This window comes from Phocoena phocoena, chromosome 7 (assembly GCF_963924675.1).
Source record: "Phocoena phocoena chromosome 7, mPhoPho1.1, whole genome shotgun sequence".
Taxonomy (NCBI): Eukaryota; Metazoa; Chordata; class Mammalia; order Artiodactyla; family Phocoenidae; genus Phocoena; species Phocoena phocoena.
Genome location: NC_089225.1, coordinates 53,408,529 through 53,431,620, shown reverse-complemented (window position 1 = coordinate 53,431,620; position 23,092 = coordinate 53,408,529). Strand labels below are relative to the sequence as shown.

Here is a 23,092-nt window from a genome sequence, read left to right as displayed (position 1 = left end):
TTGCGGCTCTGATTCGATCTGTACCCTGTTAACTTTCTTAAACATTTCATTATGTGACTTTTTATATGAGCAAAGGAATGTCATACTTTCAGGTCCAAAGACAGCTTCAAACATTTCTATAAGGTCCTTTTCTTTGAATCTCCTGCAATCTTCACTAGCATCACCTAAAATCTATCAGTAGGGGAGAAATTTAACATTTTCAATTGAGAAACTTAAAGAAATTTACAAAGATCTTATTGAAATTCTTATTGATTTCATTAACACTCATCTAGTTATAATTTTAATATTAGAATGACAGTTTCAGTAGAATATATTTTAATTATTATTACAAATATATAATAATAAGCTTAAAACTAAACATCAAGTTTATAACTGAAATCATTCCTTCTTCTTCCTGCACTGCATCATTTTATTTTTCCTCTTAGAAGGAGTCTCTGGAAAGACAAGACAACACCCTCCTCATGACAATAAATGCAGTTCAAATTGTTTTAACTGAAGGTTGCTTGCAAAATTTCTATAACCGGTTTCCCACAGGCCACTGGGCTGAGTGTCTCATTTAAAAATACGACAATAGGGCTTCCCTGGTGGCGCAGTGGTTGAGAACCTGCCTGCCAATGCAGGGGACACGGGTTCGAGCCCTGGTCTGGGAAGATCCCACATGCCGCAGAGCAACTGGACCTGTGAGCCACAATTACTGAGCCTGCGCGTCTGGAGCCTGTGCTCCGCAGCAAGAGAGGCCGCGACAGTGAGAGGCCAGCGCACCGCGATGAAGAGTGGCCCCCGCTTGCCACAACTAGAGAAAGCCCTCACACAGAAACGAAGACCCAACACAGCCATAAATAAATAAATAAATAAAAAATTAAAAAAAAAAAAATACGACAATATTAAAGATTAGATGGTTGACAAATACCCGTGCTAAAGTTCTCAAGCTTTGAGTCTGTGACTCGGGCAGAGAAGGCTGCACTTCTTCATCAGGTCACTGCCCTCCTCTCAAACCTGGACTCAATCATGCCGAGATGTGAGGACCGCATGCACTCTACTCATCTTTCTGACTTACAGGAGGTACCAATAAGACAGCAGGACACTAATCAGAGACATTTGAGCTTCAGAATTATACTGAGAAGATTTACTTACTGAGAGTAAGACCCTCTTCAAAATGCCAACTCTATTCACACTTGGTGTATAATTTTTTAAAAACTGAGCTTTCTTTTGCCAGCCTCGTCTGATAACACCATAGATTTCAATACTTTGAATAAGTTTGGTGCAGATAACGTTAATAAATTAGTCAGGGGAAAATGCTGTGGAAAAAATTAGGATTTTCTTACCAGCCACTCATAACTTTCTCTGTAAAGTGGATAATCATATTTAGTTGCTGGGGTAAGCAGAACTTAGGAAAATTCAAATGATAGAATTCTAGCCATAATGCATATTCAAAATGAGACTAAAATGTAAGCTTTATTTTCTTTAATTGCCTATACAATTCACATGGTAAAAATTCTCAGGCATTACAATCAATAAAAAAATAATGCCATAGCCATTTTCTAAAACTCATTTTTCTTCTTAGACACCACGTTATATACCTAAGTTGAATTTTCTATCCAAAGTCTGTCTAACTGAGCGGCGTTACTTCATTCTTCCCTTTGTAACACAAACAGTTAAGAACAAGTCTCTTAACCTATTTTAGATGCTTTCTTACACTGAGTGATTTAAACATATTTTGTTGGGAATTGCTGAGAAAATAATGCAACTTGCAGAAGTTTCTAATTCGACATATTTTCATCATTAAAATCCAAGCGTATTTTAATGTGCTGTAACCTGCTGATATGAAGTTCAATATTTCAAGTTGTCTTCACTGATTACTGTAGCTAAATTCTTTTGCAACAAAGGTTGGGGGATTTTTCAGGTGTGTTATGGGAAAAGTGTTTGAGCAGAGGAGGAGAAAAGACTTGAAAGCAAGCTACACCTCCTTTCAGCAGGGCCTGAGACCATCTCTCCAGACTATGCAAATTTATCTAAAATGATTATGCTTGTCAATCAGATGACCCAGTTAATTTTTCTCTCACCCAAAGCACTGCATAAGCTAAATAAATCACAGAGCAACCTGATTTGGTCTACCTTGCCCCCTACAGACTTTTCCAAGGCTCACTACTAATCTCTTTCTCCGGTCTTGTTTGGAGACCACATTCATTTTCATAGCTAATTTGTACAAAAAAGACAAGAAAGGCAGACAAACAGAAAGAAATCTCATCCCTTAAAGTCTCCCACTGTTCTTGACAGATGGCTGTGCCCTATCTCCTAAGCTCTAGTCCCACAGCTACAAATGTTGACCAGAAATATTTAGAACACGAGACTAAAATGCAAGATACTCTTTGAGACAAAACCTATTTCCCCAAAAGTGTTTACCCATCTGAATTAACTTATCGTTTGATAAACACTTATTAAGCACCTACTGTGTGCTAGGTACCATGTCAAGCACTTCCCTGTTTGTTATCTACCAAAATTCACAGAGTGACCAAGAATGAACATCACTGGGTTCTTTTTATACTTCAATACAACTAGCCACAGAATAGTATATATTGCTTCCAATGTGCTTATCCAATTATGTACAGAGGATAAGTTTATGGAGCAGGTATTGCTGGGCCAAATGATATACTGGCAGATTTGCCCTAAAAGAGGCTGTTGCCCTGCCACAAACTATACTATGAGTGCCCTTGTTTCCTCGTTTTCCTGACAGCCCAGGTATTATCTTTTTTTCATCATAGCCTGTTTGATAAGCGAGAGAAATTTTCATTTCTCTTATTAAATTTTGAGGTTGAACATTTTTGCATATAGTCATAGGTCATTTGTATTTTTTCCTTTTATGAACGTCCCTTTAAAGCTCTTGGTCAATTTCTTTCTGAAGGGGTGTTTGTTTGTTTGACGAGCAGCAATGGAGTAGAGGGTATAAATCCTACTATTAATACTAGGATGGAGGCTCCAGCCATTTCGGTTGGATATTAAAGGAAAGGGAGACCTAGAGAATTAAAATACTCAAGAAAAACTGCATTAGAACCTTAGGCTAATGTGATAATAAAACCAATTCTCCTATGCTATCATAAATGCATTTATGTAATGTAATATAATTTTAATAGTTATATATTATTCCACAATATAGCGGTATCACATTTATTTAGTTCTCTTAACTTTTTCTAGACTTTTTAAAAGGCAGATTATGAGTAAATTATTGGGATAAAGGATCTGACCATTTTTAAAAGTCCCTCAATATACACTGCAAAATATTTCTGCACAAAAATTGTTCCTTTATACTTCTACCAGCATGCTAACCAAGTGTGTCTTTTCCATTTCTCCCATTTCTAGACTCTGCCAGAAACAGTTTCATTTTGTTTGGACAAACTGTTTCAAAGACACACTTGAAAATCTGCCTTAGAATTTTATAGCCATCTCTTATAAGTGGCCTTTCTCTTTACTGCAGCCTTGGTATTCCATGAAGAAAGATCGGAGGCTAAATCTGATCATTCAGGAGGGAATATTTGATTCATATGACTTGAAAATTCCCCAGATCAGAAACCAGCATGAAACTATGTCCTTTGAAACTATGTCCTTAGCATATGCACCTGAGATGATTAAATTCTGTCTTGGGTAGACAATATTAGTGTCTACTCAACACTCATTATTTCTTGCTTCTTTCCCAATAGAACGCTTATATCATAGGGGCAACAACATGATCAACTTAAATATTTTTTTTAGGTTCTCCTGCAGATAAAGGAGGGCCATGAGATGTAAACAGAAGGCACTGCATAGGGCCTCTAGGAAAATCCTTTTTGTCCTTTCACAAAGAATGCAGCCACGATGGCTGGAGCTCCAGCAGCCATCTTGAGACCATGAAGAAAAAGCCAAGAGAATTGCAGAGGCTTGGCCTTGCCTGACATTCTTGATATCCTGAATCAATACCAAAAACTGCCTACCCTCTGGAGTTCTGGTGGCATGAGGAAAATGAACATTTATCTACTGAAGTCACTGTATTCCAGTGTCTCTTATTTAAGCAGAGAACAATCCCTTACTAAGGCACTATTTAAAAAAATATATTCCAAAGAAGTATTTTTCATCTCTGTGAAAGAGAATGTGAATTTTTTATTAGGAACTGAAGTTATATTGGATCCTTTAAAATGGTGTAGCATTTCTTCCCAGTAGATCCATTCTCCACCTATTTCTACCATGTTCTCTGACCCAAAAGCTGACCTATATGGAGGACTCTGGCTTCCCAGTGGCTTGGCCAATTAAGAGCCCTAGCAGGACATCAGAAGGAAGGAAGAAAGTGAGGAAAGAGAGATAAAACACTCTCTCTTATTTCACAGCTTCCTTCCTGTGTGGTTGTCTTGTGTTGACTGTGTTCTTGACTGAAGGTCATCTCTCTTCTCAAGACCCTTCTACTCACATGGATCTTTCCTTCTGGGTTCCAGATGCCATGACCTTTCCTTGTCTTTTAGGTGTATGTGCTAACAGCTCCACTCTCATGAGCCCCCAGGGTACCATACTATCCTTACTATCCTTTATAGTTTCCTTATATCCTGCCCATAACCTTTTAAAATAATCCCTTTATTAAGCAATCCCCAATCTATCCTAATTTGAGTGTGCAATCTATTTCCTCCTGGGATTCTGTCTGATATATTTCTTGAACTTACTTACATAGAATCTTGTAAGTTTAGGGAATTCAGGCATGACTTGGTCCAACCTACTCATTTTTTAGTGATGGTTAACTGACTGCCTAAAACCAAGTCAAATACCTCATCTCTAGACATTCAGTCAAGTTTGTTTTGGTTATTTGGGGGTTTTATGAGGCTTTGTTATTGTTTTATCTGTATCTTGATTCTTCCTAAATTCTATCTAGTTATAATTCAGCCTTCAATGAAAGAAAAAAACCGAGCACGAGTTTAAAACTCTAAAATACAACATATGAGATTTCTGGGACCGTTAATACTTTTATAAAATTAGTGGCCTATGAAGTCAAAATAGGGTGACATCTAAGTTCAGATTGATATTAATGAGAACCAGGAAGTAACTGCTTTCAAGGAGAGCAAAAATACTAATGTATGCTGTGCATAAAGTATCTGAGCATTTACGAGTGGCTCAGAAAATATTAGCCCCACTTTGCAGGGAATTCAAAGTAAAATGATTTTATCTCAATCTTTATGTTCCATCTTTCAGTCTAGAATTCTACTAAGAATTCTCCTTCTCTCTCTATTAAGTATGGAAAATTGAGCAATAGCTAAGTAATATAGTTTTTTAAAGATTTTTTTTTGATATGGACCATTTTTAAAGTCTTTATTGAATTTGTTACAATATTGCTTCTGTTTCATGTTTTGTTTTTTTGGCCATGAGGCATGTGGGGTCCTACCTCCCTGACCAGGGATCGAACCTGCACCCCCTGCATTGGAAGGCAAAGTCTTAACCACTGGACCACTAGGGAAGTCCCCTAAGTAATATTTTTTAATTAAAAAAAGAGTTAAGGTGGGCTTCCCTGGTGGCACAGTGGTTGAGAATCTGCCTGCTAATGCAGGGGACACGGGTTTGAGCCCTGGTCTGGGAGGATCCCACATGCCGTGAAGCAACTAGGCCCATGAGCCACAACTACTGAGCCTGCGCGTCTGGAGCCTGTGCTCCGCAACAAGAGAGGCCGCGATAGTGAGAGGCCCGTGCACCGCGATGAAGAGTGGCCCCCACTTGCCACAACTAGAGAAAGCCCTAGCACAGAAACAAAGACCTAACACAGCAAAAATAAATAAATAAATTACTGAACTCCTACCCCCAACATCTTAAAAAAAGAAAAAAGAAAAAAAAAGAGTTAAGGTGATGGAGAAATAAACAGAGCTCAATGTTTTAGTCTTTTAGAGAATTCTGAGGTTTAAAAAAAATTTTTTTTAAAGGGATCAGTTGTTTTGTCCTGTTTTATTTTAATGAAGAAGGAAAATACTATAGCAACCTACCTTGGCATTCTTGAGAACTACACCCCTATCTTTTTTGGATTGCATGCATGTCTTCTAGACCCAAGGCCTTAGATCCTGGCACAAAAATTTCCTAATGTGGCCATAGCTTTTAAGGGTTATTTGATAAATTATACTATCAAAGGCCCCAAAGAGAAGTCTCACTGAGAAACCTATGACAATCTACAAATATTTGAAGAACTACCACGTGGAAAAGGAAGTACCCATTTTTTTTTTATTGTTCTGTTACTGAGAAGCAAGAAGAAAAGCACTTTTATCAAGCTTTCTAACCATAAAATTGATGTCTTCAAAATTAGTCAGCTACTCTCACTGGTATAGAGATTCTTAACGTGTGATGTAGACCCTTATGGAACCATGAAGATGTTCAGGAAGTCCTTGACATTATGCGCAAAATGGTGCAGTTGTGCATTTGTCCATTTTTCTGGGTTTAGGGGGCGTGGATTACATCAGCTTCTCAAAGGGGCTCAGGATATAAAAAAGTCTGCAAAGGAATGCATGAAATCAGCCTGCATGACCATTTGTCAGGAGTGCTAGAGAGAAGATAATCACTCTAAGATCAATATTTATAATTCAGTGGTTACAGATAATGTAAGCAAAACTTTTATGCAGTGTGTGTTCAATCCTCTAATCATTCAGCAATTATTTACAGGTTATTCATCAAATAATTTGCTCAGCGTGGTGGGTTGGAGGGAGCATCTATTTAACTCCCCCTTTATGGGGAGAGATAATGTGATGTACTTTTTTCCAGTGCTTTCCCACAGTGTTCCGCAGAAACTGCTACATGAAGTGGAGGCTCCATTAATAAGCTGAGTAAGAGGATGCAGTCTAGAACAAAGAATGGCAGCCCACAACACATGAGAAGAACCTGGACCCCAGACGGCAACCCAAGTTGAAGATCAGAGGGCAGAGTGCAAGTGTGAGGCTGTGAGCTGAACTGCTCTGGGTGTGGATGAATATAGCAGTGAAGGGCAAACAGAACGGACACTTTGTAATTTGACCCTTGGAGATTTGGAGTGGATCCTTGGATGCTCTGTCCCCCACCCATACCCCAAACATTCAGACCCTGCGTAATGAGTTAGCATGCAAACTGTCCTATTGGAGGACATCTCAGTTAAGAGCTGAAACAAGCTTAGAGCTCTTTGCACTTATCTGATTTCTGCACAAATGCAGAGTTTGGCATTTAAAGTTGGTGTGTGCCCACTGGGAGAGCCCAGCCATTGTGTGCTGGCATCAAAACTTCTCCTTTGAAATTAGGATAGTGTGTAAACTCATCCCTTAAGAGCGTTGTAGATCTCTTGCATTTGTTTCTGGGGCCTGTTTGAATTTGTTCTTTACAAGAGGCTGCTTAGAGAAAATTCCCGGCACCAGTGTAATGAAAAGGGATATCATTAATTTCTTCCTTTAAAAAGGAAGTGTTCCTTTGGGACCACTGATCTTTGTGTATATTAGGTCAGACAAACCCAGCCTAATGTCTGGGTAGACTGGCTGTTCTAACTACCGACCGCCAAGCAGGCTTAACAGACCCTCTGCACAGCAGAGAAAGGAAATGGGGATCTGAGTCGGTGGGAGCTCTAAATAGTCCTTATACCATTTAGGTGGATTACTGAAACATGACTCCTTCCCGTTACACAAATTGCCACAGAAAATACCAACAAATTAGTCCCATGCTTTTTAAATGTGGTAAAGTTCCAAGGTGATAAACTCTTAGGACTCGTGGTGGCATCAAGAAAAAAACAAATGCAGTTTCTAGAAATCTTAGCACACTCCATAAGACGACAATTTGAACAGAAGGAAGGAAGGAGTTGTTAACTTGAAAATTAAGTGCTTTCAGAAGGGATTCTCATTTCAGGAGGGAGAAATGGCAGCGGCAGCAGCTAAACATTTATTAGGTGCTTTACATATGCCAGGCTCTATTCTCATGCATTAAGCCCATAAACTGGCGTCTTATTTTTGAAGGACAAAGTTCTGACCCAGAGTTCCCTCAAAGCTGCCAGAGTGTCTTCAACACACACACGCGCGTGCACACACACACACACACACATCCTAGGAACACAGATCACAGAGCAGGAAAGTTCAGTGTAATAAAAGGCTTAAATACTAGCAAAGCAGTGGAAATATGGGCAAAATGTGGGAGTGGACAGGTTTGGGGTGGTGGGCAGAGCTCAGGAAGGCTTTGGTTTAGGATAGAGTACAGCGACTTGCAGGTGATCAGGAGATCGCTGTGGATTGTTCTGAGTTGGGAGAAAATCTGTGGACTCATTTAATATCAATTGTTTATCTTGAACTTCTCCCTCCTGTCATTATCCCAACTTCATATTCACAGTTTTATAAAAAATGTATCTGTTCCCTTTTTTAAATCACAAGTAATTTTAATCTAAATCCTGCAGCAGTCTGAGCTAAACAAAACACTTACACCTAATGCCAATAATCCCTCAGGCATGGCTTTATGTCCCTTGTTTTGCCTTCCTGACTTTGAGCCTAATCAGCGTAGAGCCCATGACGTCCTAAACTCTGGCCAGGAACAAACAGTCAAATAACTTGAGTGTAATGTAGCAGACTTCAGAGTCTACAACTGAACATACAGCTAAGTGTTCAGCCCCTTGAGGTTTCTATTTTTCTCTGTTCCTCTGAAGAGCAAAGAGGAAAATACATTTAAGAGGCTAAAATGGCCATCCAAAGTACCATCAAGAATGATCTGGGGGCTTCCCTGGTGGCGCAGTGGTTGAGAGTCCGCCTGCCGCTGCAGGGGACACGGGTTCGTGCCCTGGTCCGGGAGGATCCCACGTGCCACGGAGCAGCTGTGCCCGTAAGCCATGGCCGCTGAGCCTGCGCGTCCGAAGCCTGTGCTCCGCAACGGGAGAGGCCACAACAGTGAGAGGCCGGCGTACCACAAAAAAAAAAAAAGAATGATCTGGGCCCTGAGAGCTGGTCCAGAGGCATCACTTCCTTGATTTCTCCCTAGAACACAGCTTTGGGCTGGGTTCTAGCTCTGGGTTGACCAACTGGGACTCAGTTTTCTCATCTGTAAAATGAGACGGTTGAGCAAAACGATCTCAACCAGATGCCCAGCGACACAAGAATGGATTCATAAAATGGGATACTGTACAGCATTGAAAACAAACACGTTAATCTTAAAATATTATGTTAAGAAAAAAAGAAGAAGAAAAAGCTAGAAACCAAAGAATATATACTGTGTGATTCCAGTTATACAAAGCTGAAAAGCAGGCAAAATGAAACTACGATATTTAGGATGCATACTTAGGGGGTGACCTCTAGGGAGGAGGAGGAAAGTCATCATCAGGAAAGGGTAGCAGAAGGCTTCTGAGGTGCTGCAAGTTCTCTCTTCTGATCTCAGCTGTAATTGTGCAGGGACTTTATAATAATTCATTATGCTGTCCATCTCTTTTTTAAACCTTTTTTTTCTGTCAGCATGTTACATTTCAGAATTTAAAACTAAGTTAAAAACAAAACCTGGGTTTTGTTTTTAACTAGGTTAAAAACAACCACAATCTGATATCTCTCATGTGTGAGCTTTTCCTGGTGTGAAGAGGGAACAAGCAGAGGGCCAGAAACATCTTTCACTCTTTGCCTGGCTGGTTCTTGATTCCCCTTCAGTTCTCAGCTTTGGTGTCAGCCCACTGACCCTTCTCTGCTCCCATGAGACCACGAAGGTATCCCTGTCGTAGAACAACTCCAGGGGTCACCAAGGCTCGATCCTACTAACACCCTGGCCGGAGGAGATTTGATTTTAGGTTTACTTATCCATTTCTCCCTATGAATGTAAACCCACAGGGCAAGCCTGGATCTTGCTGCATTATATACCACCAGCACCCAATATAGCACCCACCACTTAATAACTGCTCATTAAACATCAGCTGATTGAGTACCTGAATGAATGGGTAATAAAGGTACATTTCACTCTCTCCCAGCCCTCTTTGAACTTAAACTGACAATTTCTCTCTTGCTAAGTATAGTTTTTACTGGAAGCAGACAACCCCAGAATTGTCCTGGTCATTCTAGGAGTTCTAGTTACTTAAAAGAGAGTCAAATAAAAATGAAAACAGAGAAAAATCTTATCATGGTTCTACAAACAGTTGTATAACCACAGTGTTTTCCCCCTCATTTAATTTTGGACTATGTCTCTCTTGCCTCCCTATAACACTTAGACTTGATTACATTTAATTTAGGGAACACACTCATGTCACGGTCCTCACATATTCAATAAGTGAACAACCAATCACCTTGTTCCTCTCAGGCTGTTTCCTTTTCTGGGAAAGGGAGTGGCTACTATACTAAGATGAGAGCCAGGTTTATTTAAAAACACTTTTCTCCCTGATTGTATACATAAAAAATTCATTACTGCTCCACAAAACACACTGTTAAGAGAATGAAAAGACAAGCCCCAGACTGGGAGAAATATTTGCAAAACACATATCTCACACAGGATCGGTATCCGAAATATGCAAAGAACCCTTAAACCCTCCAAATAAGAAAACGAACAACACAATTTAAAAACAGGCAAAAGATGTGAACAGACACTTCACCAAAGAAGTTATACAGATAGCAAATAAGCATATGAAAAGATGCTCCACATCAGGGAAATACAAATTAAAACCACAGTGAGGTACCACTGCACACCTATTAAAATGGCAAAAAGCCAGAACACTGACGACACCAAATGCTGGTGAGGATGAGGAACAACAGGAACTCTCATTCATTGCTGGTGGGAGTGCAAAATGGTGTCGTCATTTTGGAAGACAGTTGGCCAGTTTCTTATAAAACTAAACAGGTACTCTTATCATATTCTCTAGCAATCACACGTTTTGGTATTTACCCAAAGGAGTTGAAAACCTATGTCCACACAAACAAGTTTATAACAGCTTTATTCATAATTGCCAAAACTTGGAAGCAACCAAGATGTCCTTCAGTAGGTGAATTGGTGGACAAATTGTGGTACGTCCATGTAATAGATTATTTTCAGCAATAAAAAGAAATAAACTATCAAACCATGTAAAGACATGGAGGAATCTTAAACGCATATTGCTAATGGAAAGAAGTCAATCTGAAAAGGCTATATACTGATGTATAATATGTGTGATTCCAACTTTATGACATTCTGAAAATGGCAAAACTATGAAGATAGTAAAAAAAAAAAAAAAAAAAATCAGTGGTTGCCAGGAGCCTAAGGAAAAGGAGGAAGGGATGAATAGGTGGAGCACGGGGGATTGTTAGGCAAATAAAACTATTCTGTTTGACACTGCAATGATGGATACATGTCATTACATATTTGTCAAAACTCACAGACTGTACGACACAAAGAGTGAAACTTAATGTGAATTATGGACCTTGTTAATAATAATAGATCAATATTGGCTCATCATTGTGAACAAACAAGCCACACTCATGCAAGATATTAATAATAGGGGAAACTGGGGGGAGAGGGAGAGGTAAGGGAGTGTATGGGAACTCAATACTTTGCGCTCAGTTTTTCTAAAAACCCAAAACTATTAAAGAACAGTATTAATTTAAAAAAAAACTCAAAAAATTTATTACTCCCAATCTTGGAAAACAAATAAAAGTAAAAAAGAAAAATCACTCCATACCTACTACACAACTATGTTTCATTTTAAAGTTGAAAAGAATCCTTTAAAATGAAAGAAATGAGGCAGCCAAGGTTAACAGTGAATTTGTGCTGTTTCAAATACATCGAGTAAGAAAAGAATGTAAAAATAAAATTCCTCTCAGCACGTTTTACAGCCATGCCATCAACGTCCAATTCTGAAAGCCAAGCACCCTAACTTGACTCATACATGCCCCCACCCCTGCCCTGCGTTGTTTGGCAGCTACGCTCCTGACATCCTGGGTCAATGCCAGAACCTAACTTGGCATCAGCAAAGAGGGCATCCTGACCTAATGCACTCAGGAAAGCACCGTAAAAGTTTCTGCTGAACCCTCCTCAGAAACGTTTGCAGGAACAATCTAAGCAGAAATAATGTCCCCAAACTATCCAACTTTGTAACAGGCGTTAATGAGCTGCAAGAATGAGAAAAGGCTGTCACATGGCTGTCCCTGAGGTATGTGACCTTAAGAATTGTGGCTGACAAATGACCTCATGGCTTCTACCTACCAGCCCTCACAGTGGCAGCCACTTTCCCCTCCAGCCTCAACTCCTCCAGTGGAGTCCAAATCTCACTGACTCAGCTGGCTGAGGGGTGGATGCAGTGCTGACCTATGTGGACTGCATCCCTTCTTCCTTATCCTCCACACCCCCAAATTTCAGGGAAAATGCTTTGCCAAAAGGAATCTTTGCCTCTTGGTAGGTACCGTATACAGTTCCTGTAGAAAGCCACAATTTTGCACAGAAGCCTCAGCTGGAGTAAACGGCCATGACTGCAATTGACGACCCAAGCACTCTGCATTCTCCAAAATTACAAAATTAAGCAAGACACGGACAAGATCTAGTAAAATGAGGAAAGTCTTTTAAACAGAATAGGGAAGGTGTGTGATTAATATAAATGGGGCTATAGGTTAGAAATTAAATTTGGGATCAGGAGAACTATAGTCTCTCCTCTTTCTCCTTCCATTCCTCTGCCCTCATGCCTTCAAGCCTCAAACCGTGCATTCCTTATGTTGGCCTTGCCTAAATTCTTTTGCAAAAAGCCAGGACACAAACACTATGGCAATGACATACATATTAGAGGTACAAGCAAATATTCAGATCTGGTAGTGTTTTGAGCACTTTTGCCTTGCGGGAGGCTAGCAGAGGCAGTAGAGTTTATAAAATAGAAATATCTTTTAAAGGCAGTAATTTCTAATAATTTTAGAAATTGAGACACTTTTAAAAGTCTGGAACACTCCTCTCTTCCTCCTCTATAGCAAAGTTACAAGTAAATGAAACTTTGTTCTTGACAACTTCCTGAGAATTTAATGAGACCACTTGAGATAAATGTGGACACATATGTTACCAAACTTGCTTTGGAAAATAACAGCTGCAAAGACCCAGCCATTAGAATTGCATTTGTCTCTTAAGTGTCTTACTTCACTGCCGGGGCTGTGTTTGGCATACAGTAGGTGCTTGACAAGTGTCTGTTAAGTGAAAGAATAGAAAGCCATATATATAAAGTTCACTTTTTCTGATTCAATATAGTATCATAGAGATAGGGGATGTGGTTCTCAAAGGGCAGTCCCCCAACGAGCAGTACCGCATCACCTGGGAACATGATAAAAATACAAATCCCCCCTCTCCCATACCCCACACAAAATCGGAAAACTATGGAATGGACCAGCAACTTGTGTTTTCACAAGTGCTCTGGGTGATACTGACATTTACTGAAGTTTGAGAATCACCGGCCTAAAAAAGATCCTTTAAAAAAGAGGTGTGAGTCAGAATGGCCATCATCAAAAAATCTAGAAACAATAAATGCTGGAGAGGATGTGGAGAAAAGGGGACACTCTTGCACTGCTGGTGGGAATGTGAATTGGTTCAGCCACTATGGAGAACAGTATGGAGGTTCCTTAAAAAACTACAAATAGAATTACCATATGACCCAGCAATCCCACTACTGGGCATATACCCTGAGAAAACCAAAATTCAAAAAGAGTCATGTACCAAAATGTTCATTGCAGCTCTATTTACAATAGCCCGGAGATGGAAAGAACCTAAGCGCCCATCATCGGACGAATGGATAAAGAAGATGTGGCACATATACACAATGGAATATTACTCAGCCTTAAAAAGAAATGAAATTGAGTTATTTGTAATGAGATGGATAGACCTAGAGTCTGTCATACAGAGTGAAGTAAGTCAGAAAGAAAAAGACAAATACCGTATGCTAACACATATATATGGAATTTAAGGGAAAAAAATGTCATGAAGAACCTAGGGATAAGACAGGAATAGAGGCGCAGACCTACTGGAGAACGGACTTGAGGATATGGGGAGGGGGAAGGGTGAGTTTTGACAGGGCGAGAGAGAGTCATGGACATATACACACTAACAAACGTAGTAAGGTAGATAGCTAGGGGGAAGCAGCCGCAAGGCACAGGGATATTAGCTCGGGGCTTTGGGACAGCCTGGAGGGGTGGGATGGGGAGAGTGGGAGGGAGGGAGACGCAAGAGGGAAGACACATGGGAGCATATGTATATGTATAGCTGATTCACTTTGTTATAAAGCAGAAAACAGGGATCAGAGAAGAAACCATCAGATTCCTCTTTCAAGTGTGTGAATTCTATTTGAACAGATATGACTTTGCAATAAAGAATAAATGATTAATAAATAAAAAAAAAAAAAAAAAAAAAGAGGTGTGTTTTTCTACCCCCCGCACTAAAGGTAAGAATTCTAGGCCTGTAATTCCTTTACCATCTCACTGAGGAAAGTCCTGAGACCGAGGCTTCATGATGAGGGTTTATGGTGAATTCCGTGGTACCCAGGCAAGAAGAAAAGAGGGATCAGCCATATGGGAGCCAAAAAGAGCAGGATTCGAAACACCAGAGATGACCCATATGTGAGGGCACAAGAGTGGCCTCTAAGCCTTGTGTGTGGCTTCCTGCCATGGCACTGGGCGCGGGACAGGGAGGCCCAGTAGCCTTGCCTCCATAGGGTCTGGCTTCCATGTGCTTTCCCGACAGGGATTATGTTGCCTTTGAGTCTCTGTTGTAGGAACACACTCTCCCTGTCAAATGGGCGACATCTGAGCCCTTTATGATCACAGTGGCTGTGGTTTGGCAAGCTGCTTGTATCCCCTTCCAAACACAGGCAGCAGTGTGAGGTGATTCTGTAGCACAGATCCAAGGCTCAGTCTTGCCTGATACAGTGATCTAATTAAAAAAATTAGTCCTCGGCCCAATCAAGTTCAACTTCCAGTATTATTATAGGATGACCAACTTGTCCCAGATTGCCTGGAACAGTTCTGAAAATCCACATCTTGGAAAACCTTCAGTCCTGGGAAAACTGAGATGTTTGGCCACCCTAAGGATTAAGAGTTCCAAGGATAAAATACAGCCCAAGTTCGCTTTCTGATAGCTGAACTTCTGCCAAGATCAACAAAATTTAGTGACGAGCAGTGAGGGAGGTAAAGGCAAATAACAAAGTAGATGGCATTAGAGAAGTAAGTGGGTAAAAGAGAGATTGTGTGATTTGCTCAGCAAATCTGAAGAAAGATCTGAAACCAGATCACTAAAGCCCAAAATTAGACGCTCTGGCAGGAGCAGGGGGCTCCACCACACCCTGACACTGCACACTGCCACTGTGACCCCCTTGGGAGGCTGGTACAATACCACCTGCTCCCCAGCTCCCTAAAAATGTACTAGGCTCCATCTTTAAAAAGCCATGTAGTTAAAGTTACTCTTAGCAAATGCAATGACTTTTTGACCTTCAAAAAAAATACGAATAATTTATACTACCTGTAGACGGGAAGGTAACCAAGGGCAGGACTACCTCATGTAGGTGAGGTATCACAGGAAACCCAGGGGCAGGCAATGACGGTCCTTGAACAAGCAGGTCACAAACTTAAACTAAACTTGTATACGTCACACTAAGAAAATACAGGTAAAGCACCTAGCATGTGCTCAAAGTCAATACCTACTACATCTGTGGTAGTTCCCTTTCTTTCATTCATTGGGATTTCCTCACATCCCCCACTCAGATCCCTTTTTTTTTGATAAAATGCAGGAAAAAATGCTTAAAACCTGTTTTTTTTAGGCCACAACCAAGAAGAAAAAGAGAGAAGGTGGAAGGAAAGTATGTTACAAAAAATGAGCACAATGGGCTTCCCTGGTGGCGCAGTGGTTGGAAGTCCACCTGCTGGTGCAGGGGACGCGGGTTCGTGCCCCGGTCTGAGAAAATCCCACATGCCGTGGAGTGGCTGGGCCTGTGAGCCATGGCCGCTGAGCCTGTGCGTCCGGAGCCTGTGCTCCATGGCGGTAGAGGCCACAGCAGTGAGAGGCCCGCGTACCGCCAAAAAAAAAAAAGAGCACATTAACAATAGCAGGAAACACCAGCTTCGTGTTGAGAGAGAAGAAAGTTAAAATAATTAGGCACAAATCATAATGGCTGAGGGTCATTTAATGCACGGGTAGGTGGTCCCATTTCACAATGGTCTCCAAGGATCTCTGCGTTACAGCCAGTGTGACAACTGTTGTTAATAATCATGTCCCGAGACACTGAGAATAAGGAGAACTGTCCAGTACACTTAATATGAAAAGGAGTTGTAGGTTTTAGAAAGTTTCAGCTGCCTGGAAATTGTAACTTACATAGAATATCTCATACATTGATAGTGTCTGTAGTCTATCCTCAACACAGTCACTCCCAATTCACTGAGTTTATACCCTTGCTACTCAAAATGTGGACAATGTCAGCAACACCTGGAAGCTCCTTAGCACTGAGGAATCTCAGGAGCCACCCAGACCTGCTGAATCAGAACCTTCATTTTAATCAGATCCCCAGGGTGTCTGTTAGGACCTGCATCAGCTGGCTCCTCACCCCCATGATACTCTTCCTTGCTCTCAGCTCCAATCACCGGGGCTCCCTTCTACTCTTCACATTTTCCACGCACGCTCTCTCCTCAGGGCATCTGCCTCAGCTGTTTCCTTTGCCTGTAATGCTCTTCTCTTAGATATCCACATGGCTAGTTAGCTCACCACCTTCAAGTCTTCTCAGAGCAGCCCACCCTGACCACCCTATTAAAAGTAAACCGTCCTCCACACTTTGGCCACTCCCAATCTCTCTTGCTGTATTTTCTCCCCTATAATACTTTGCCTTTCTAACATCCCATACAACTGACTCATGGATTATGCTTATTGTCTATTGTCCCTCTGCTAAAATGTAGCATCACGAGGACAGGACTTTTTGACCGTGTCGTTCCCTGATGTATCACACATGCCCGGAACAGTGCTACTGAAGTGTGGTCTGCAGGCTGACTCTTGCCACTGGTCCCAACTATCAATAGATCACTAAAGAAATTTAGAGTAATTTAAGTTAGAGCAAGAAATTTTGAAAAGTTTAGATCAATTTGATACGGACACCACACCTACATGTGTGATTATTTACCTAGTAATTCATTTTTACTATATTTCACAAAAGTATCAGACTGTGCACATTGGAAATTAAAACACCCAACCCAAAACGGGTCTTTTAAAACTGTTTTGAGAGGCACTGGCCCAGGAAAGTTCCTGGCACTTAGTAAGTGTTAATAAATGTTTGCTGAATAAATAAATAGAAGAATAGATGGTTAAAGAATAAATTTTTGGGCTTCCCTGGTGGCGCAGTGGTTAAGAATCTGCCTGCCAATGCAGGGAACAAGGGTTCAAGCCCTGGTCCGGGAAGATCCCACATGCCGCGGAGCAGCTAAGCCCGTGCACCACAACTACTGAGCCTGTGCATCACTACTACTGAAGCCTGCAAGCCTAGAAGCCTGTCCTCTACAAGAGAAGCCACCGCAATGAGAAGCCCACGCACCGCAACGAAGAGTAGCCCCCGCTCGCCGCGACTAGAGAAAGCCCGCGTGCAGCAAGGAAGACCCAACGCAGCCAAAAATAAATAAATAAAATAAATAAATAAATTTTAAAAAAGAGAAAATTTTTACATAGTAAAGCCAGATCAGGTCTGTTTATATGCCTGTGAGCACAATTAAATAATTTCTGCTTGGATCAGTGGCAAAGTGATTTGTACTATGAACTTCCTGGATATACTGTACTTTCCTCTCTCGTGTGAGGAATGAGTCGATCTCAAATGGATCAGTTAAGGACCTTCCTGAGATTCTCTGAGGGGCAGAAGACAGCCTTTGTCCAAGCCCCACATCTGCACTCTTTCTCCTGCCTGCTCTAAGCAGAGATGGCCTGATTAAGCAACACTTTAGATTTACTCCCTGCCTCCCCCCAACCCCATATCCCCCAGACCCCTTTATGAAACAGTGAAGTTAGCACTCACGGCCAGGTAGAAGGCAAAATCGTTGGGTGTTGGTGTTTTCTTAAAACTGAAAAGGTCATAATATTCTCAGGCTTTCACAGAAACATGGATTGAAATAACGGGTCATTTAAGGCAAAGAATTAAATACAAAGGTACAACTGGCTAAAATGTCTCTTGCAGAATAAATATACTCTTAGTTTTGCAGCTTATCACCTTGAAAACATAAACAAAACTGGAAAACTTTTGTTGTTCAATCCATCTTTGTTGACTTCTAAGGTCAGGAGGAATCTGATTTATAAATGCTTTTTCCTGCCCAAGCCTTCCTTCCCTCTCCCCCTGCTCAGAACAACAACAGCAACAAAATGAAACGACTTGGATCTTTTTAACTTGTTCCACCAGTATGCTCTACCTATTTGGGGGTGCCTAAAAGATCTTTTATTTTGTTCCAGGATTATTAAAAATACGGTTTAAAACTTTCTCTGACTCATTTACTCAAGAGTTTCATTTCATTCTTGCTTCCACTATATTTCATCACAGCTTTGGATGCTCAAGAATTCAATTTGGGAACCTAGGCTAGATTGCGAGGAGAGAATTCAGAAATGAAAAGATAGGACCCCAGAGAGTTTAAAATCTAGTAGATGCATAAAAATAACTGTAGGGCTTCCTTGGTGGTGCAGTGGTTGAGAGTCCGCCTGCTGATGCAGGGGACACGGGTTCGTGTCCCGGTCCGGGAACATGCCACGGAGCGGCTGGGCCCGTGAGCCATGGCCGCTGAGCCTGCGTGTCCGGAGCCTGTGCTCCGCAACAGGAGAGGCCACAACAATGAGAGGCCTGCGTACCGCAAACAAACAAACAAACAAAAAAACCCTGTAATACAAGGCAGAATGCAGTAAGTACTAAAGGAAAGTCAAAGGGCTCAGAGGAAGCCATTGTGGACTCTGAAGACCGGAGAGGACTCAGGATGAACAGTAAAGGAGGACAGGTGGGGCACAGGGAGCAGCATGAACAAAATCACAAAGGAGAGAAAGAACACACTGGGCATGCGTGGAGGATAGAGAGTAGTTTGGATATTCTGAAGCACAGAATAAGGGAGAGAGATCAGCAGACAATAGAGCTAGAAAGGAAGATTAGGACCAGAACAGAGACAGCCTTGTATGTCATGCCAAGAAGTTTAGAGATGACGCTGGAACAATGGGGAGCCACCGATGATTATAGTGGAAGAGAATGTTATGATCAGGGTATGCTTTAGAAAAGCTCCTCAGGTATCTATGCATGAGGGAAGTTGAAGGAGGAAAAGAATGGAAGCAGGAAGACCACTTAGGATACTGTTTACAAGAGTTTAAGGAGAAGTCACGGTAGTGGTGGCAGACCCAACAGAAAACCGTCTAGATTGGAAGGAAGGAGCAACTGTGACAGGAAAGTGCATATGAACCATTTACAGCAGATCAGATGTGAAACTTATTAAAAAGTTTGACTTCTGGGGATACTTTTCTAAAGAGAAGGAAAGATGATTATAATCCAACAAGTCTCTTTAGTAGTTAATTAAAAATGCAATATATTTTTACTCCTCCTAAACTATACCACCAAAACTTAATGCCTTACAGTAAGAACTTTATTTCTCTACCCATTTTTTATACTTAATTTGCATTTATATAATATCAATAGCAGTAAATACCACTGCAGCATCTGACACAATAATGTACCCTTACTATGAACCAGACACCATGCTGTGCCCTTTACTCCTACTAGCTTATTTAATCCTCAGTACAACCCTTTGGCTATGAACTATCATTTCCCTATTTTACATGTGTAGTTACTGAGGTAAGGAGTTGTTACATAGCTTTATTAACAGTACACAAGAAAGCAGAGATTTGAATCCAGGCAGGTCTGACTCCAGAATCTGTGCCTTTGGCTACTCAACCATGCTTTAAAATTTTCTTTTTACTTGTATCTTAAAGTAGAATGCTAAAAGAGAACAAAGACCGGATGGGACACATGGAAAACAAATAGCAAGACGATAGCTATAAACCAAAATATATCAACAATCTCATTAGATGTAAATGGTCTAAATATCCCAATTAAAAGGTAGAAATTGTCTGTTTGGATAGAGAAAAATGCCATCCAAATTCATGCATAATGGATTCTGTTCCACCCACGATCTTTTTCCTCGATTTTCTTTTTTGCACTACTCCTACCCGTACCTCATGTGGCCTTATTCCTAAACACTATCTGGCTGTGGGGAAATTAGTCCACTGGACAGTTTTATCATTTTTGGCATATTCATTTCAAAGGTTCTGCTGTAATACACTAATCCTCTCTCATCTCTCTTGAAGAGTTTGCTTTGTATGAACTGAAGGTCCTAACACATTTATTACGCATTTCCCACTTCATATTGTACTACTTTGCCACTGAAAAACAGACTAAGAAGAAAATTTGAGAAAACTAAGAAACTACTGCATATTTCAGAAAAATAAATGAGGTCAACAGTAAGTGTAATATTAGTATTTTAAGTTGAAAAGATTTTCTCCTTTGGAATGAATCCACCTTGTGCTTAGAATTTCCTGGTTCATAAATATTTCTTATGATCATGCTTCTATTTTATCTTCCAGAAGTATTGATTATAGCCATACATATGGCCCCAAACTGACTTTTTACCATATTCTGTAGCGAATAATTTAGAAAAGGGGCCAAAAATTCTATTTTCCATAAGAGCGTGGCAAGATGTCTACATTCTTGCTGAAAGAACAGCTGTGTTGCCAAAAGGGCAGAACTTCTCTCTAGATCCATAGTCTTTACCAAGCCCTAGATTTTGACCCTGAACTGTCTGCTCCACTGAAAGCTGGTCAATTATTTATCTTTCCTTTAAGAAAATAAAGTTTTTTTAAACATATGGAATGCCTCACAAATTTGCGTGTCATCCTTGCGCAGGGGCCACGCTAATCTTCTCTGTACTGTTCCAATTTTAGTATATGTGCTGCCTAAGCGAGCACTAGAAAATAAAGTTTTAAAGCAGTTTCCTAATTTGAGGTCCTTACAAGTAAAGGGAAAAGTATGGCCTTTGATATTCATTTTCTTCCTTCAAAAAAGTAAACTTCAGTGGCACAGGTGGGTGATAAACTGCTACTTTTAATGCAAGTTTTGTTTCCAGTCTTTACGGCTTCCCAAACCTGAACTTTCTGCTAACATTAGGTTATATTACTATCTGCCTTCTACACAGTCCTGCCTAAACAACTCATTAAAAAGTACAAAAGCATGCAAATGGTAGAAACAGCTTGCAATTCAAAATGTTCTTCTTACCAGATTTTGCAGGGGCTCCCCTCGAGGGTCTCAGTCCTGGGCGATCTGGAGCAGCATGGCATGTCTGAGAAGACACAGACTCAGTCCCAGAAACTGAGTGCTTCAGAAAGACCCAGTAAAAGAAACATTATTTTTATCCTCTGATGAGGCAGCCTTAGAACTTGGCTTCCATTTAACTAAGGGACCCTTAACCTCAATGGTACTAGGGAAAAATCTAAGTATATTGGGGTCATGTGGTTAGTTGCACGTGTCTTGCAGCAGAATTGAGTAGAGGTCCTCTCCTTGGCGCAATTACCTGCAAAGTCTCAACACCTTTTGCTTCATCCATTTATTTCTTCCTCTGAACAAGCCAACCTAGCCCCCTCTTAAATTAATTATAGTCCATATAGAAAACAGCTATGTGCTGATTTTCTCCTATACTAATTTTTACCCCTAAGAAAGAAAAAAGAAAACCTATAGGAAGGTATTAATCTACTTAACATTTCTAAGTATATCATCCAAAGGATTTTGTTTTTTAATCTTACATATGCTCAGCAGAGTTACTGGCAAAAACTGTACATTTTCTTCATTTCATCCTTTCAACATCAAATAGTAGGCAGTAAAAATTGGATCAGACTTCAAAGCCTGCTGTGGGCTCCAAGTCACAGAGAGACGCCTCCATTTCACATATTGAATTCGAGCAGGATATCAAAGTGCTACCAAAGAACCTCAGGTCCTTACTCAAAAAGAGGCTCTAACATCTGTAGAGAGTGGAGTGCACAGACAAATCACCTCAGGGAGCAGCTAGCATTTATTCTCAGCAGCAAATTCCCAGGCTTTTGATTCTCTCTTCACTGTACCTCCCTGTCTCTCTGCTGAACCAAAATTCTTTAGCAAGCTGGGCTTTTGTCTCAAAGCCTTCGAACTGTCACTAACAGTTCATGTTTGGATGGCCTGACCAAACCGCCATAGACAGGCACCACGACCATGGACTTGGATGAGTCTGTAATAAGGGTACACAATTACTTCAGAATCAAGATGTCCTTCTACCTTATTTGAACGTCCCGCGAAGACATCACACCCTTTTGAAGAACTCTGGGCTTGTGAATGCCTAAAAATAAAAATAATAATAATTTTTAGAAGGCCTGAAAATGATAATTAAAAAAAAAAACTTAAAGAGGGTTGCTTTCCTCCAAAAATGGATCAGAAAATACTCTTTAATTAAGATTCCATTGTTTTCCATTCCAGTCCTTGGTTAGAAGGATATGGTCAACTTAAGGAAATGCATCCTACCAGGTGCTGCTCATACACCCACAGTCAGCCTGAGATGCTAAGACCCAAGAAACTGCCCCTTTTAAAGTTGTGTGATCCAATTGAGTTTACTATTGGCGTTCACAGACTTCACCAAGTAGCCAACCAAGTTGATGCAAAGGCTCTACTTCCCACCCAGCACATTAATCACGTTGTTAAATAATTCAAAATAGATCCTGTAGTCAAATAAGTTTGGGAAATGCTGAACTGTACATAGTTTAAGAGGTTTCCTTACTGCAGAATGATCTTTCACAATCACAATATGAATTTATGGGTTTCTAAAGTAGGGTGTATGGGGGGAGAATTCAGTTTCCTAAACTACTGTGACCGAGAAATTTAAAAAGTGATAACCTATTAACATCTAGTAATGTTTCATGGAGCAAAGTTTGGAAAAATCAACTGTGCTGTGCCCCAATTTCCAGAAATTGGAACACACTATATAAAAGTGTGATGGGGGTGCAGTGGTTGAGAGTCCGCGTGCCGATGCAGGGGACGCGGGTTCGTGCCCCGATCTGGGAAGTTCCCACATGCCGCGGAGTGGCTGGGCCCATGAGCCATGGCTGCTGAGGCTGTGCATCCGGAGGCTGTGCTCCGCAA

At 40.8% G+C, this 23,092-nt stretch overlaps 1 protein-coding gene and 1 non-coding gene across 2 annotated transcripts in view; both read right to left on the bottom strand.

Annotated features, from left to right (window-relative positions):
* Positions 1-23,092, bottom strand: part of MYO3B (myosin IIIB) — a 408,816-nt gene that overhangs the window by 62,048 nt on the left and 323,676 nt on the right. The window contains exons 33-34 of the mRNA XM_065880146.1: positions 22,235-22,295; positions 21,206-21,305 (exon numbers count right to left, since the gene is read on the bottom strand). Coding sequence (XP_065736218.1) covers positions 21,206-21,305; positions 22,235-22,295 — 161 coding nt within the window. The remainder of the gene's footprint in view (positions 1-21,205; positions 21,306-22,234; positions 22,296-23,092) is intronic.
* On the bottom strand, positions 20,792-20,898 carry LOC136126200 (U6 spliceosomal RNA). The gene has a single exon (XR_010656089.1). It is a non-coding gene; the product is annotated as a U6 spliceosomal RNA (small nuclear RNA).